This window comes from Pseudophryne corroboree, chromosome 1 (assembly GCF_028390025.1).
Source record: "Pseudophryne corroboree isolate aPseCor3 chromosome 1, aPseCor3.hap2, whole genome shotgun sequence".
NCBI classification, from domain to species: Eukaryota; Metazoa; Chordata; class Amphibia; order Anura; family Myobatrachidae; genus Pseudophryne; species Pseudophryne corroboree.
In genome coordinates, this window is record NC_086444.1 from 167,926,694 (window position 1) to 167,942,541 (window position 15,848).

Here is a 15,848-nt window from a genome sequence, read left to right on the forward strand (position 1 = left end):
TAGTGACATCAAGCAAAATCAGCTATTGCCCCCTGATCCCATGACAACTTTAATTAGCTAGCCCTAAATACAAAACACCTAAACAGTCTATTAGGGAAATAATCATCCATAGCAGCCACCATGCCTCCAAACTGAGCAGAGTCCCAGATGCATGAATATTACAGAGCCACTCAGTGCTTTGCCTCAATGTCTTCTGCATGTTCACTGCTGTAGTGACCAGCATGACTTCCCATTCTGTCCTGAGATGACTGAGAAGCAGGAGACCACCCAAGCGAGAGGTATTCTTTCAATGTCATAATTGAATTATATACATTAGCTGAAATCAGCATGAAAACTTCTATTGACTGGGGGATGCCATGATAAATACATGGGAGCTATAAATACACCAACAAAGAGATTAAAATATCTATAATTGTAAACGTAAAGAGATTAAAACATCTTGGTGGAATGAAGGACACAAATCCTGAACAGCGAACTATTATAGGTTATTCCCAGGGTAAATCATTTCTTTACAAGTGACAATTTTGTGTGAAATGTCAACTTCCTTTTATATAATCATATGTACACATCCAACAGTTTCAGTAACAAAAGCTACCATTCTGATATATTCTATCAAAGAGATCCCTGAAATGCACATAAGGTCTTCAACATGCAGATCACCAGCTACTGTGGAACTATACATCCCAGCATGCCCTGCCATAGTTTTGCTATTAGTGCATGCTAAACTGTGGCAGGCCATGCTAGGATGTGTAGTTCCAGAGAAGCTGTAGTGCTGCATGTTGAATCACCGAGAGTACACTCAGACTGAATTTATCATGATCACATGTAAAGCAACCTTTGCTATTAAGGTGCATACCAGCGGACGTTCCATAACAGCTATGAATTGCTTATCTCCCCGTGTATAGTGTGCAACTGTAATTTATCAGACACAATCCATTCATAAACTCTGCCATTTTACAACGGTTATCTCTGATACAAAGGCGCACTTCCTTCAACAAATCACAGAGCTGACCACTATTGGCCTGAGAGTATCTTCTGTCTGCGCTAACAGGGCCCTCGAAAAAATGATTTAGTCCTGGGTGGCTAGGCGGGATGCTGACCCAGAAGGTTGGTTAGCACTTACGCCGCGCAGCATCATTGCTGCATGTGCAACCACATTAAAGTTTAAAAAAAAAAAAAAAGGTACTGAAGACGATTGCTTGCTCATTATTATAAGGTATACACCCAATATTGATTATACCCTTCATCTAACTATAGTGGCATAAGTCTTTTATAGCCTATCAATGAACTAGTATTGAATTATACCACCAGCCACATCTGTCTGATTGTAAAGCGCCCTACACACTGGGCGATGTTTCAGGGTGATATGAACGTTCTCATTCATTAATGAACAAGAAATCTTTCATTTGGCTCAGTGTGTATGCACCAACGATGAACGATGTGCAGCTCCGTGGTCCCTAATCATTGGTTTCTTGATGGTTTCCCGTCGTTTTTCAATGGAAAACAATTTGGATGAGAACGATCATCATTCAGATCGTTCATCGTCCAAATTGCTGCAGTCGCCCAGTGAGTAAGGCGCTTAAGGGCAGTATTCAAATGATATTTCACACCCAATCTCCTTTCTAAAGTGAAATATTTTCTCTATATCTCATCTATATTAAAATGTCATGTGTGATGCAGTCAGTTCTTCACAAGAGCAATATTTATTTTTTAAAGCATAGATGCTCCACTCCGGTCCTCAAGTACTTGTGAGAGGTCATGTTTTCTGTACGTGTAAACCGTTGGGATAATTACTGATCCAGTAAATTAGACCAACTCATCTGTGCATGATTAAAGAAATCCAGAAAACATGACCTGTTAGGAATACTTACGGGCTGGAGTTGAGAACCACTGATTTAAAGAGTAACTAAAGCCAGAAAGAAATCAAATGTTGATATATTTAGTTATCGGTTAATTAGCAAGCGCTGATTAGAAAAGTGTTACGTGTTGAGAAAATGAATAAATTCCCCACCACGTTCTGTACAGCTGGTGACGTCATTGCTGAGTGCCGCGGCCTCACGCAGCTCCTCGCTGAAGAAGAAAGACACCGTTGGCTAGGGTAAGCTCAGGGACAGCGTAAAGCACAGCTCACACTGTGCCACCAATGCATCCTAAGCATTGTGCATTGCCAAACCGCACTATTCCCTACAAAGGTTTCTTAAAAGAGCTACAAACATATTGCATTGTATTTTAATGTATTTTGCCACTTGTTTATTTATTAATTTTCTCAACACATGTAACTTTTCTAATCAGCGCTTGCCAATTAACCGATAACTTATCAAAAACCATTTTGAAAGCAAGCTGCTCGACAAATCAGCGCTCGATGTTAAGCTACTCTATATATCATTGATATATTTAGTGTTCCCCAGTCGACTTCACTCTTGGGGGCCGTCCAGCCCCCTCAACTTCACTGACTGGGGCATGCCCCAGCCGTCTGCGTCATTGATGGGGGCGTGCCCAGCACTTTATGGGGATGCTGGGCTTTCACCAAGCTCCCCCTTTAATATGAATAGATCTATTCACGTGGCAGCAGCGGACAGCCTGCTTTAGTAGGGCGCCGCTTAAGAGGCAGGGAGCATTTTTCCCTTTAAAAACGGCGCAGGGCACTGCTAAAACCACCTAGCATGAACACTATTATTGAATATAAGGGTGCAATGTATATTTATGCTTTTCCCTAGAAATCAGAAGTACTAGCTATCAAGCGGTCTTATTTCCTAAACCTGATAACTGACTTTACTACTGAGTAAACCGCCTACGTAGCACTAATGCACACTACAGAGCACCTTGTGCTACCTCCTTTACACATTTTTAAGTGCAAGCCCATAATAATATGCTTTAAACACACAACACACTCAGTAACATCATGTCGGCTCCCCGATAGAATACAGAGATTGTAAATCTGAAATCAGCATAAACAAAAACAATAAGATGCTTTCATTTATTGCAACTTTAAGCAGCACTTCGTATACGTGCTATAAGGTAAACTAAGACCAACAGCAACACATACTCATACAATGCAACTTTGCACTACAAGTGCCGCAAAGTCCAATAAATATTGTTTACTAGAAATATAATGCTGGCATCAATTACATATGCTTACATAATATTCCCAATTAATATCTGTAAACAGTTGCCTTAATATATTTGACTACACATCATAGTAGGGCTGCAGAAATCCAGAGCTAAAACAATGTAATCCCACTTATGTACCAAGCGTAAGAAGTCTATAAACCACCAGGGCGTTATAAAGAAATGTAACAGTCACAGTCAGCCTTTTGTAATACAGAGGCAGATTTATTAAGCCTGGAGAAGCGATAAAGCAGTGATAGGCAGAAGGTGATAATGAACCAGCCAATCATTACGGTTTGAAAAATGACAGTTAGGAGCTGATTGGCTGGTGCGTTCTCACCTTCCACTTATCACTGCTTTATCACTTCTCCAGGCTTAATACATCTTCCCCATAGTTTGCTAAAGGCATATTTATCAAATTTATCCTACTGTATAGATCAACATTGGGGCATCAAACAGTCATATAACAAGTTCTATGAAGGAAATGTATTACGTACGTACTGCAAACACCGCACAAAACACTTTCTATGTGTAAAAAAAAACAACCCAACACAGCAACATAAAATATAGGCTTTAAGCAATAAAAAATAAAAAAAATCACATTAACCACTAATGTAGGCAGCACAGAAACAATATAGAATGTGACGACCGGTAAGAACCACTTGGACCATCTAGTCTGCCCAGGTAAATGCACATACTAACGCACTAAACCTACCAATATATTTTTGGAGTGTGGGAGGAAACACATGCAAGTACGGGGAGAATACACAAACTCCACACAGTTAGGGCCATTGTTGGTTCTAAATCGGAGTGGGGTAAGGGTCCGCTTCGCTCACCACCTGATTACTAAAGGTAATAGTTGGTGGCGTGGATAGTAGAAGAACTATCCCGCTGGCCAAGCTCCTCCCCCTTGTGTTGTGGCTCCTCCACCTGATGTAAAAGGTAAAAACACAAATCACAGCGCTTGTTAAAAAGATATGTACCTTTATTAATACAATATAAAAAATGCAATAATTAATAATAACAACAATCTCATCCTGCGTTCCGGTCGATCCTGCAGAGCATTAAACACAAATGCGATTGTAACTCCCAGCCTTATTAGTATGGTTAGTATATAGGCTTTTCAGACTCAGCTGATTAGTCAGTCTTTTGACTTTAAATGGTTAGAAATAATTAGCGGTGCAGTAGTTAGTATCACTGATATTGACTGATTAGTTGCAACAATTGTTTAGAGTTAATGTTTAGTAGTTAGTACAGCATGCTGTTCTCTTTAACTTTGGAACAATGGCAGTGATCCACACAAGTAGGTAAATAAAAACCTGTTTTAACCTCTGGTTCCGTGTATTGGTGTCTCCCGGCTCCTGGTGCTTTATCATCCCATTAACGGTGCCATATCTGGAGTGTCCAAGTAATTGGAAAGATGCCTGCAGGTAATTGCAAAGTCCGACCGGTACCGGACAAGTATTGGGGGTCTCTTACGCGTTTCTCCGCCTTTAGTGCATTCAGCGGCTTCCTCAGAGAAGTGTCCAATTACTTGGACACTCCAGATATGGCACCGTTAATGGGATGATAAAGCACCAGGAGCCGGGAGACACCAATACACGGAACCAGAGGTTAAAACAGGTTTTTATTTACCTACTTGTGTGGATCACTGCCATTGTTCCAAAGTTAAAGAGAACAGCATGCTGTACTAACTACTAAACATTAACTCTAAACAATTGTTGCAACTAATCAGTCAATATCAGTGATACTAACTACTGCACCGCTAATTATTTCTAACCATTTAAAGTCAAGAGACTGACTAATCAGCGGAGTCTGAAAAGCCTATATACTAACCATACTAATAAGGCTGGGAGTTACAATCGCATTTGTGTTTAATGCTCTGCAGGATCGACCGGAACGCAGGATGAGATTGTTGTTATTAATTATTGAATTTTTGATATTGTATTAATAAAGGTACATATCTTTTTAACAAGCGCTGTGATTTGTGTTTTTAGTTTTTGTCATTCAAGGGTGGAGTACTCTCCCTTTCAACAGCTGCTATTGATTAGTGTGTTCCTTTATGTTGATTTTAATTTATGTGTACTTATCTATACCCAGCAAATAGCGCCGAGACATCTCGTTGTGTGATGTAAAAGGTCCCTTAGGCCACTTGAATCTAGCATCTACCGTTTTATTCACTTTACTAAATAGGATATAAAAGACACAAGGCAAACTTGCAAGTACAACACACGCCCAGACCGATTCGTCACACAGGCCAATACGTCACACACATACGTGTACCTAGACGCAAAAGGCCAATACGTCACACACATGCCTGTACCTAGGGGCACAGGCCAATACGTCACATACATACGCGTACCTAAACGCACAGGCAGATTCGTCACATACATACGCGTACCTAAACGCACAGGCAGATTCGTCACACACATACGCGTACCTAGACGCACAGGCAGATTCGTCACACACATACGCGTACCTAGACGCACAGGCAGATTCGTCACACACATACGCGTACCTAGACGCACAGGCAGATTCGTCACACACATACGCGTACCTAGACGCACAGGCAGATTTGTCACACACATACGCGTACCTAGACGCACAGGCAGATTCGTCACACACATACGCGTACCTAGACGCACAGGCAGATTCGTCACACACATACGCGTACCTAGACGCACAGGCAGATTCGTCACACACATACGCGTACCTAGACGCACAGGCAGATTCGTCACACACATACGCGTACCTAGACGCACAGGCAGATTCGTCACACACATACGCGTACCTAGACGCACAGGCAGATTCGTCACACACATACGCGTACCTAGACGCACAGGCAGATTCGTCACACACATACGCGTACCTAGACGCACAGGCAGATTCGTCACACACATACGCGTACCTAGACGCACAGGCAGATTCGTCACACACATACGCGTACCTAGACGCACAGGCAGATTCGTCACACACATACGCGTACCTAGACGCACAGGCAGATTCGTCACACACATACGCGTACCTAGACGCACAGGCAGATTCGTCACACACATACGCGTACCTAGACGCACAGGCAGATTCGTCACACACATACGCGTACCTAGACGCACAGGCAGATTCGTCACACACATACGCGTACCTAGACGCACAGGCAGATTCGTCACACACATACGCGTACCTAGACGCACAGGCAGATTCGTCACACACATACGTATACCTAGACGCACAGGCAGATTCGTCACACACATACGCGTACCTAGACGCACAGGCAGATTCGTCACACACATACGCGTACCTAGACGCACAGGCAGATTCGTCACACACATACGCGTACCTAGACGCACAGGCAGATTCGTCACACACATACGCGTACCTAGACGCACAGGCAGATTCGTCACACACATACGCGTACCTAGACGCACAGGCAGATTCGTCACACACATACGTGTACCTAGAAGCATAACGCAAATCATCACACGCCTACACACGTAGACAAACAGCATCAATCATCATGCAAATACATGTACCCATTACGCAAAGGGTCATTCATCACGCGCACACACACATGTAGCCAAGATGCGCAGGGTCATTTATCATGCATACATGTTGCCAGATATCCAGAGTAATTCATCATGCACATACATGGACACAAGATGTGTTTCTTGTTATGCATACATGTAACCAAACACACAGGATGATTCATCATTTACATACATGTACACAGAAAGTACAGTGTGCAGACATAAGACAGGTACAGCCCCTGCTGCCACACAGCCATGCCCATCAGCTGCAGGGTGCGGGGGGAGGGGCGGCCGGACACCGGGCAGGAAGCGAGAGGAAAATCACAGATTACCCAGAAATTCTCCACGAAATACGCCATGACCATGTTGCCGGTGGACGAAGTGGGGGGGTAGGTCCCGGTGCGCTAACTCCAATGCGGCCCACTATGCGCCGGCAGTTCCCCCCGGCCCGGTACGGCGACTTCCCCACGGCTCTTCTCCCAGCTACGGAACCAGGGCAGACGGGAACCCGGAGCCTCCTCCCCTCCTGGCGCAGGGAGCGCGCATGCTCAGCTACGGGCGTCGTTAGCGCGCCCACTTGTGGCCAAGGCGTGCGCCAGCGAGTGCTTCCCTATTGCAGACTTCTGCTCTGACGGGAGCTGGGAGTAATTTTTTTTCTCTGATAAACTTTATTATACATAAGAGCATGGAGCAAAATATGAATCTTCCCAGAGTGACAGCCGGTTGTTGCTGAACAGGAAGCACGAGCACGGCTCTGGCCTGTGTCAGCAGATTGTCCCCTCCAGCTCTTTAGGAAAATTACAAATAATCAGATTTATTTTGCTATGACCCAGCTGTTGGGCCTGATTCAGAGATAAACTGGTTACACACTATACCAGCCATTCCCAAACTTTTTTAAGTCAGGGTGCCCTAGAGTGTCAGAATTGTTTTCACGGCGCTTTAAGGCCAAAAGTTTCTTATTGAGAAATTAACAAATATAAAATTAAGTAAAGCGTGTGTATATGTCATCCTTGGGGTCAGAGCCGGCCCTAACCAATATGATGCCCTAGGCAAGATTTTGGCTGGTGCCCCCTAGCACCACCGCTGGTTCTGCCTCTGACCTTGCACCTCTTTCCCAGCACCATCACCCCTCACCCATAGCAGTCCTTGTACCCCCTATATTTTAAATAGGAACAGTTCGCACATTTGACGCACAGCCCAAAAAGGGGCATCTTCTTGCTGGGAAGGGGCATGGCCACACAATAGTAACCCCAATTCCAATTACGCCACACAGTACTGCAACTTTATTCACATTTTATCTTGCGATAGTGTCCATAATTCATATTACATCCCACAGTAGTATCACTTTACCTTATAAACGTTACTCCTCACAGTAGAGCCCTTTTTCACATTACATCACACTGAATTGCTCCTTATTCACATTACACCACACCTTATTGCTCTTTATTCACATTAGACGACACAGTAGTGCCCTTTCTATTTGCAACGCCACATAGTAGAGCACCTTATACACATAATGCCACACATTAGTAATGCATTTATACACAATTCCACACAGTAATGCCCCTTACACATATGAGACACATTAATGTCCTTATAAACATAATTTTATTTATTTATTTTTATTTATTTATTAACAGTTTCTTATATAGCGCAGCATATTCCGTTGCACCTTACACATTATGACAACCTTTATTAATGCCCCTTTACACATAATGTCCCTTACACATATGCCACACATTATTAATGCCCTTATACACATAATGACACACATAGTGCCCCCTACCCATTTGCTGCACATTATTAGTGCCCCTATACACATAATGACACACATACAGTAGTACCCTGTTACACATATGCCGCACATTATTAATGCCCTTATACACATAATGACACACATAGTGGCCCTTTACACATATGTTGCACATTATTAATGCATTTTTACATGACACACATAATGCTCCTTACACATATTCTGAACACTACTGCACAACCAACCCACTCACATGCACACAGCACTCACACTTCCACTAACACTGTGACCTCTGCCTCTGCTTGGATACAGATGTGTTCTTACAAATCTTGTATCAATGCTAACGTCGGGCACTTTTTTTTATGAAAATGCATCTTATTTGCATTGCTATTTGGCTAGGATGCACAATCAGCTTCTGCTGATTATACTGATATGCAGCATGCCAATATACTGTGTGAGACTGTGGCTGTATCTGCATATGAAATGCTACACACAGAATATAGGCATGCCGCATATCATTTTAATCAGCAGAAGCTGATGATGCCCCTAGGCATATCAAATGCCCTAGGCAATTGCCTAGTTTGCCTATGCCTATGGCCGGCTCTGCTTGGGGTTAGTAATGTGGTGAGTGACAGGATTTGCTTCTATTTGTACACGTTATGATTGTCACATACCCTCCAACATTTTACACAGAAAAATCGGTACAAATCCGAAAAAGGGGCGTGGCCGCGGGTAAAGGGGGCGTGACCACGCCCCTTTTCCTATACTTTCAATGGAAGTTTGGAGAGCCAAAAATCGGTACAGACCATAAAAAAAGGTACTGTACCTATTAAAAAGGTGCAGTTGGAGGGTATGTTGTCAGCCACCAGCACTGGCTTTGCCTATTACATTCACCATAAATAGTTTTAATTGGTCCTGGACATCCCTGCAAATCAGTGGCGTGTGGTGAGGTCAGTGGTTGGTGAGGCATGCCAGCTAAAGCCACTGCTATGGCCGCCGCCAGAGGTGGATTTAGACCTCATGGGGTCCTAAGCAAGACACCAATTTGGGGCCACCCTTCCTCATAAAATCCATAGCACTATCCTGTCATCACCGCCCCTAGCTGTGCCTGCTGTGCTTGTGACTCCTTCCCTCACACGTTCATAAGGCAATAACAGCAGCGTAGGTTCTACCTGCACTACTGCAGTAGGGGGAGATTCCGAAGCCTCTTTTTGGGCAGCATGGGGACAGACTGTGTCCGCCTCCATTTTCCGTCAGCTGCAGCAGCAGCAGCAGCAAGTCTCCCAGCAGCTGCGCTGCTGCTGGGAGAGCTGCTGCTTATGGTGGAGGCTGGAGACGAGCAGAATCATCCCTGAACAGTAGCACCAGCAGCGGTGGATCTAGACTTTCCTTTAGGGGGAGCTGGCAGCGGACATAAGCCTGTTGTGAGAGGATTGTGTTGCTGTCAGAGGTTTGTATTGCAGTTTTGGAGGGAAGGAAGCCAAAAGTGACCAAGAACAAAGGGGGGAGAGAGACCGTGGACAGGTGCAAGAAGCAAGATGGGAGCTGGCGGTAGACGTTTAAGAAGAGAGAGAGCAAGAGAGATAGATAGATAGATAGATAGATAGATAGATAGATAGATAGATAGATAGATAGAGAGGAGAGAGGGGGCAGAGAATGAGGCAAATAAATGAGAGAGAGGCAGGGAGAGGAGAGAAAGATAGAGAGGCACAGAGGGGAGAAGGCGGTAGACAGAGAGATGAGAGCGAGTAATAGGCCCTACACACTGGCCGATTTTTGAAAGATATGAACGATCTCGTTCATAAATGAACGAGAACTCGTTCATATCTTTCAGTGTGGAGGCTCCAGCGATGAACGATGCGCGGCCCCGCGCTCGTTCATCGCTGGTCCCCCGTCGGCTGTGCATGCAGGCCAATATGGACGATCTCGTCCATTTTTGCCTGCAGTTCTATGGAGCCGCGTGACGGGGGGAGTGAAGAAACTTCACTCCCCCCGTCACTGCCCCCCCCCCCCCCCGCCGCCGAGTCGCTCGTCGGCCGTATCCGCCGTCGGGCAGCTCGGCGGCGGGTCGGCCAGTGTGTAGGGCCCCTTAGTGGCACAGAGAAGAGAGAAACAGAAATAGAGGCAGGGAGAGGAGAGAGGTAGAACCAAAGAATGGATAAAGGAGACCGAGGCAAGGAGAGAGAGAGAGAGAAGGAGACGGAGGGGGGCGAGAAGGGAGGGTAGGGTTAAGCTGCGGGAAGGGAGGATTAGGGTTAGACTTCGGGGGTTAGGATTAGACTGCAGGTAGGGGGGGGTTAAGGTTAGGTAACACCAGGGAAGGTTAGGCGTTGGGGTGGGGGGGGGGGGGGGAGTTAGAGTCAGGCTGCAGGCAGGGAGGGTTAGGGGGATTAGGGCAATAATCTAACAGTTGTTGGTGTCCTGCACGTCGGGATGCTGCTGTCAGTATTCTGACTGTTGGCATCCTAAGTGCCGGGATCCCAATACCATCCCTCATATATATGTCACACATATACACAGAGGGCAACTATTAATATATTATATTTGTGGAAGCAGCAGTCCCTGATGTCCGCACGCCTGCCTTGCTCCTTAAGCCGGTGGAGAGTGGTGGTAAAACTGATCACCTGCCTCCAGCATAATGGTCCCAAATCATCTATTGCTCTTTTGCATAGGGACCACAGGCCATCCCACCTCTCCTGCAATCTGTATAATGGAGACACCCCTTTACATTTATTTCCCCAAACATGATCACCGAAGACCCTTCCCAGAGTAACAGTGGCACCTCCTATTATCTACCCATCCATCCCACCCCTGTGTTGCAGAACCACCCATATACATACATCAAACCCTCCATATTCAAGTCAGCGCCACAGCTTTCAGTATGATATCCCGGATGTCGGGATCCCGGCGGTCAGGAGACCGAAGCTGGGATCCCGACAGCCAGAATACTGGCGGGGAGCACAGAGTGTCACTGCTCACTGCGCCCGCCAGAGTGGGGATTACAAACGCCGGTATTTCACCAAGTGTCGGGATTACTGACGTCGTAATACCGACTCCTGGCAGCCGACAACTTGATTGCGTCCCGCACCACACACCCCATCTCTCCATTTCAGGCGTCTGATATCCATTTACCTATTCCCGTAACTCATTCCACACTACCAGTACACAGCCACTCCTCAGACAGAACAGGCCGCCCCAATCCCCTCTCCCATTAGACTGTCAGTTTCTCAGAATAGAAAAGAATGATTTGTGGCCCTATGCTCCTCTCGCAGCGACAAGGAGCCTCAGCAGCTGTAACCTGCACACCTCTTCTCCCGCTACACCCACAGCTGCCACATCACCTTTACCTTGTGATCAGGGTGTCTCCGACAGGAACCCAGGGTGGCTGTAAGGAGGCGGGGCACCAAAAGAATCAGACGGGTGTGTGATAAAAATACTGGGGGGATAATTGCCTGCTCCCACTCCCTGGCGCAATTCAGCTGGTCCAGGTGTATCCGGGTCTCTTCTTCCAGTCCCCCTTCCACTTCCTCCGTCCTCACACCGCCGCCAGTGCCCGCCACTGTACACCCCCGCCTGCGGCCAGTACCAGCTAAAGTTGCGGCCAGCTGTCGCCCCATTCCAACGCAGATGCCGTCGCAAACATCCGGGAAGCAGCGGCAGCCAGGGTCTGGCAGCGGTAATGAGTGAGGTCACCCTCCGTCATACAGCGATGTTCCTCCAGCGAGGAACAGGTGCAGGGGTCCGGTGGGGTAGAAAGGAGTCAGTCAGTCCCGGTAAAAGTGGGCTGGACCACAAGAAGATCTCCAAATCTGGCATCCAATCATATCTGCCTCAGTGACAGGGGCATGCTTTTATATGGGCTAAAAGCACGCCCCTGTCACTGAGGCACTTATACTAGTGCCGCATACAGAGCATTTTTAAATGGGCTTTTACAGCCCGCTGCTTGCCCCCGCCCCCTGCCCGCCCCCTGCTTCCAACCCCTTATCATTGGCCGCTGGAGGCACCGCTCTCTGTGCCTCCGAAAGCCATTTGAACCTGTTTTATAATGTAAATATTAGTACAATACAATAAAGGATATACTTATGACACAGAATATGTGTCATAAGTATCTTCTTTATATTATTGTCATCATTAATGACAGGGGAGGCACTGCCTCCCCTGCCTCCCCTGACTGCACGTCCCTGCTGCAAATGGTATCCGGTCTCTAGGTCGACCACACTTAGGTCAACAGTCACTAGGTCGACCACTACTTAGGTCAACAGTCATTAGATCGACCACTATTGGTCGACATGGTTTCTAGGTCGACATGACAAAAGGTCAACATGAGTTTTTCACATTTTTTTTAATTTTATTTTTACTTGTTTATACGTTACGATCCACGTGGACTACAATTGTGAACGGTAACCTGCATGGCGAGCCATGCGAGGCGACACGGTGCACTAATTGGGGTTCCCGGTCACGCTATGAAAAAAAAACAACACTAATAAAATTTAAAATGTTTTGTCGACCTATTTTGGGTGTCAACTTAGTTACTGTCGACCAATAGTGGTCAACCTGGACACTGTCGACCTAAGTGTGGTTGACCCTATGAACCACACCCCTGGAAATACCCTGAGGCGACCCAGGGTGCCACGCAGGGCCGGCCCGCCCGTTACGCGGAGTACGCGTACAAGTAAGGCGCCACAGTGAGGAAGGCGCCGGCAGCCTGCACCACGCACGTGCCGTCACGCCGCACTCTGCTGAAGCTGCTGTCTCCTGCCTGGGTGCCCGGCCGCCCTGTCAGTGGCTTTCTCGGGCGCCCTCCCGCCTGTACTGTCAGTGTCTCTCTCCCCTGCCCTCCCGCGCTGTCAGTGGCTCTCCCCCCCCACCCGCCCGCGCTGTCAGTGGCTCTCCCCCCCCACCCGCCCGCCCGTGCTGTCAGTGGCTCTCCTCCCCCACCCGCGCTGTCAGTGGCTCTCCCCCCCCCCCCCCTGCCTGAGCCTGAGGAGAAGCTGCTGCTGCAGTGCTGTGCCCCCCTCCCTCCCGAGCTGTCTTCCTACGGGCGTTGGGTGGGCTGCCTGCAGCTTGAACCAGAGCATAATGAAAAGGCTGCCGGCATGCTGACCCTGGGCGACGCCGCAAGCACCAAGAGACCTGCGCAACGGTGAGTGCATCTGCCCTGTGACCCCAGCGGCATGTGTGTCCGCGCACTTCAGCAGGCTGTGTGGGGTGGTGGATGGGCTTACTGTAGGGGGTTCCAGCGTCGCTGTCTGCGGTGGACGACTGAGGGGCTGAGGTGTGTATAACGTGCTCTACCTGGCGCAATGTGTATAACGTGCTCTACCTGGCGCATTGTGTATAACGTGCTCTACCTGGCGCATTGTGTATAACGTGCTCTTCCTGGCGCAATGTGTATAACGTGCTCTACCTGGCGCAATGTGTATAACGTGCTCTTCCTGGTGCAATGTGTATAATGCGCTCTACCTGGTGCAATGTGTATAACGCGCTCTTCCTGGTGCAATGTGTATAACGTGCTCTACCTGGTGCAATGTGTATAACGCGCTCTACCTGGTGCAATGTGTATAACGCGCTCTACCTGGTGCAATGTGTATAACGCGCTCTACCTGGTGCAATGTGTATAACGCGCTCTACCTGGTGCAATGTGTATAACGCGCTCTACCTGGTGCAATATGTATAACGCGCTCTACCTGGTGCAATGTGTATAACGCGCTCTACCTGGTGCAATGTGTATAATGCGCTCTACCTGGTGCAATGTGTATAACGCGCTCTACCTGGTGCAATGTGTATAACGTGCTCTACCTGGTGCAATGTGTATAACGTGCTCTGCCTGGCGCATTGTGTATAACGTGCTCTTTCTGGCGCATTGTGTATAACGTGCTCTACCTGGCGCAATGTGTATAACGTGCTCTACCTGGCGCATTGTGTATAACGTGCTCTACCTGGCGCACTGTGTATAACGTGCTCTACCTGGCGCACTGTGTATAACGTGCTCTACCTGGCGCACTGTGTATAACGTGCTCTACCTGGCGCACTGTGTATAACGTGCTCTGCCTGGCGCACTGTGTATAACGTGCTCGACCTGGCGCTCTGTGTATAACGTGCTTTACCTGGCGCACTGTGTATAACGTGCTTTACCTGGCGCACTGTGTATAACGTGCTTTACCTGGCGCACTGTGTATAACGTGCTTTACCTGGCGCACTGTGTATAACGTGCTTTACCTGGCGCACTGTGTATATCGTGCTTTACCTGGCGCAATGTGTATAACGTGCTCTACCTGGCGCATTGTGTATAATGTGCTCTATCTGGCGCAGTGTGTATAACGTGCTCTATCTGGCGCAATGTGTTTATGAGGTTCTACTTGGTGCAAGGTGTATAAGCGGCACTATTGTGTGGTGTAATGTGAATTGGCACTATTATGTGGCCACGCCCCTTCCCCACAAAGCCACGCCCCAAATTGTTCCACTGTCTATTCTTTCCTATCTAGGCAGTGGAGCACCTATTCACTTTCTGCCAAAGGGCACTGAAATGTCTAGTTACAGCTCTGGGGCAGAGTGTCCTGCATGCTACACAGCCCAGCAGCATTGTCACCCACCCTCCTTCCCTTGCAACACTTTTGTACTGTCCAAATCAAGTCTGTATTTTTATATTTTAATCATTAATAAGAACCTTCATTCCGATGGGACCCAGAAAAGGACAGGTAGGACCCCAATTTTTAAAAGTGAGGGGTCCCTGTGACCCACTTTTTTGGGTGGCTCAGCATGATCACTGCTCTTTGTCACCCCAGCCTTCCCTGTCACCCACTATCTCCCTGTCACCCCAGCCTCCTCAGTCACCCACTATCTCCATCACCTCTGCCACCCAGTCACGCACTTTCTCCCTGTCATCGACAATCTCCCTGTACCCCTGGGGAAACTATTGTGTGGCCACGCCCCTTCCTTGTGAGACCACACCTCTTTTGAAATTTGATCCCATCAAGGGGCGCTAAATTCTAAATTCGCTTACCAAAAAATTTTAACTTGGGCCGGCACACAGTTTGAGAACCACTGCACTATACAATATATAGGACGATGTTGTCAATGACGGATTGCAACAACCATCCAGTGGCGTAACTACTGCCCCCGCAGTCCTCGCGGTGGCTTGGGGGCGAGGGGCTGCGGGGGCGCCACTGACTTTGCACAGATTGACATGCGGACGAGCGTCCGCATGTCAATCTGCGGTCTCCCTCCCTGCTGTAAGGACTTGGAGGGACACGGAGCGCATAGCGCGTCTCTCCTGTGTCCTTCCTGGCTCTCCCCCGGCCGGTCTAATAAAGGAAGTGCCGGTTCGTGAGCTCTGATTGGCTCACGAACCGGCACTTCCTTTATTAGACCGGTCGGGGGTGAGCCAGGAGGGACACAGGAGAGACGCGCTATGCGCTCCGTGTCCCTCCAACACAAAGGTGCGGGGGGGGGGGGAGGGGGGA

At 47.6% G+C, this 15,848-nt stretch overlaps 1 protein-coding gene across 1 annotated transcript in view; it reads right to left on the reverse strand.

The window, feature by feature from the left end:
- The window catches only part of FCHO2 (FCH and mu domain containing endocytic adaptor 2), a 418,994-nt gene extending 411,756 nt beyond the window's left edge, over nt 1-7,238 (reverse strand). The window contains exon 1 of the mRNA XM_063963877.1: nt 6,965-7,238. Coding sequence (XP_063819947.1) covers nt 6,965-6,997 — 33 coding nt within the window. The 5' untranslated portion in view covers nt 6,998-7,238. The remainder of the gene's footprint in view (nt 1-6,964) is intronic.
- Between the last annotated feature and the right edge of the window lie 8,610 nt (nt 7,239-15,848).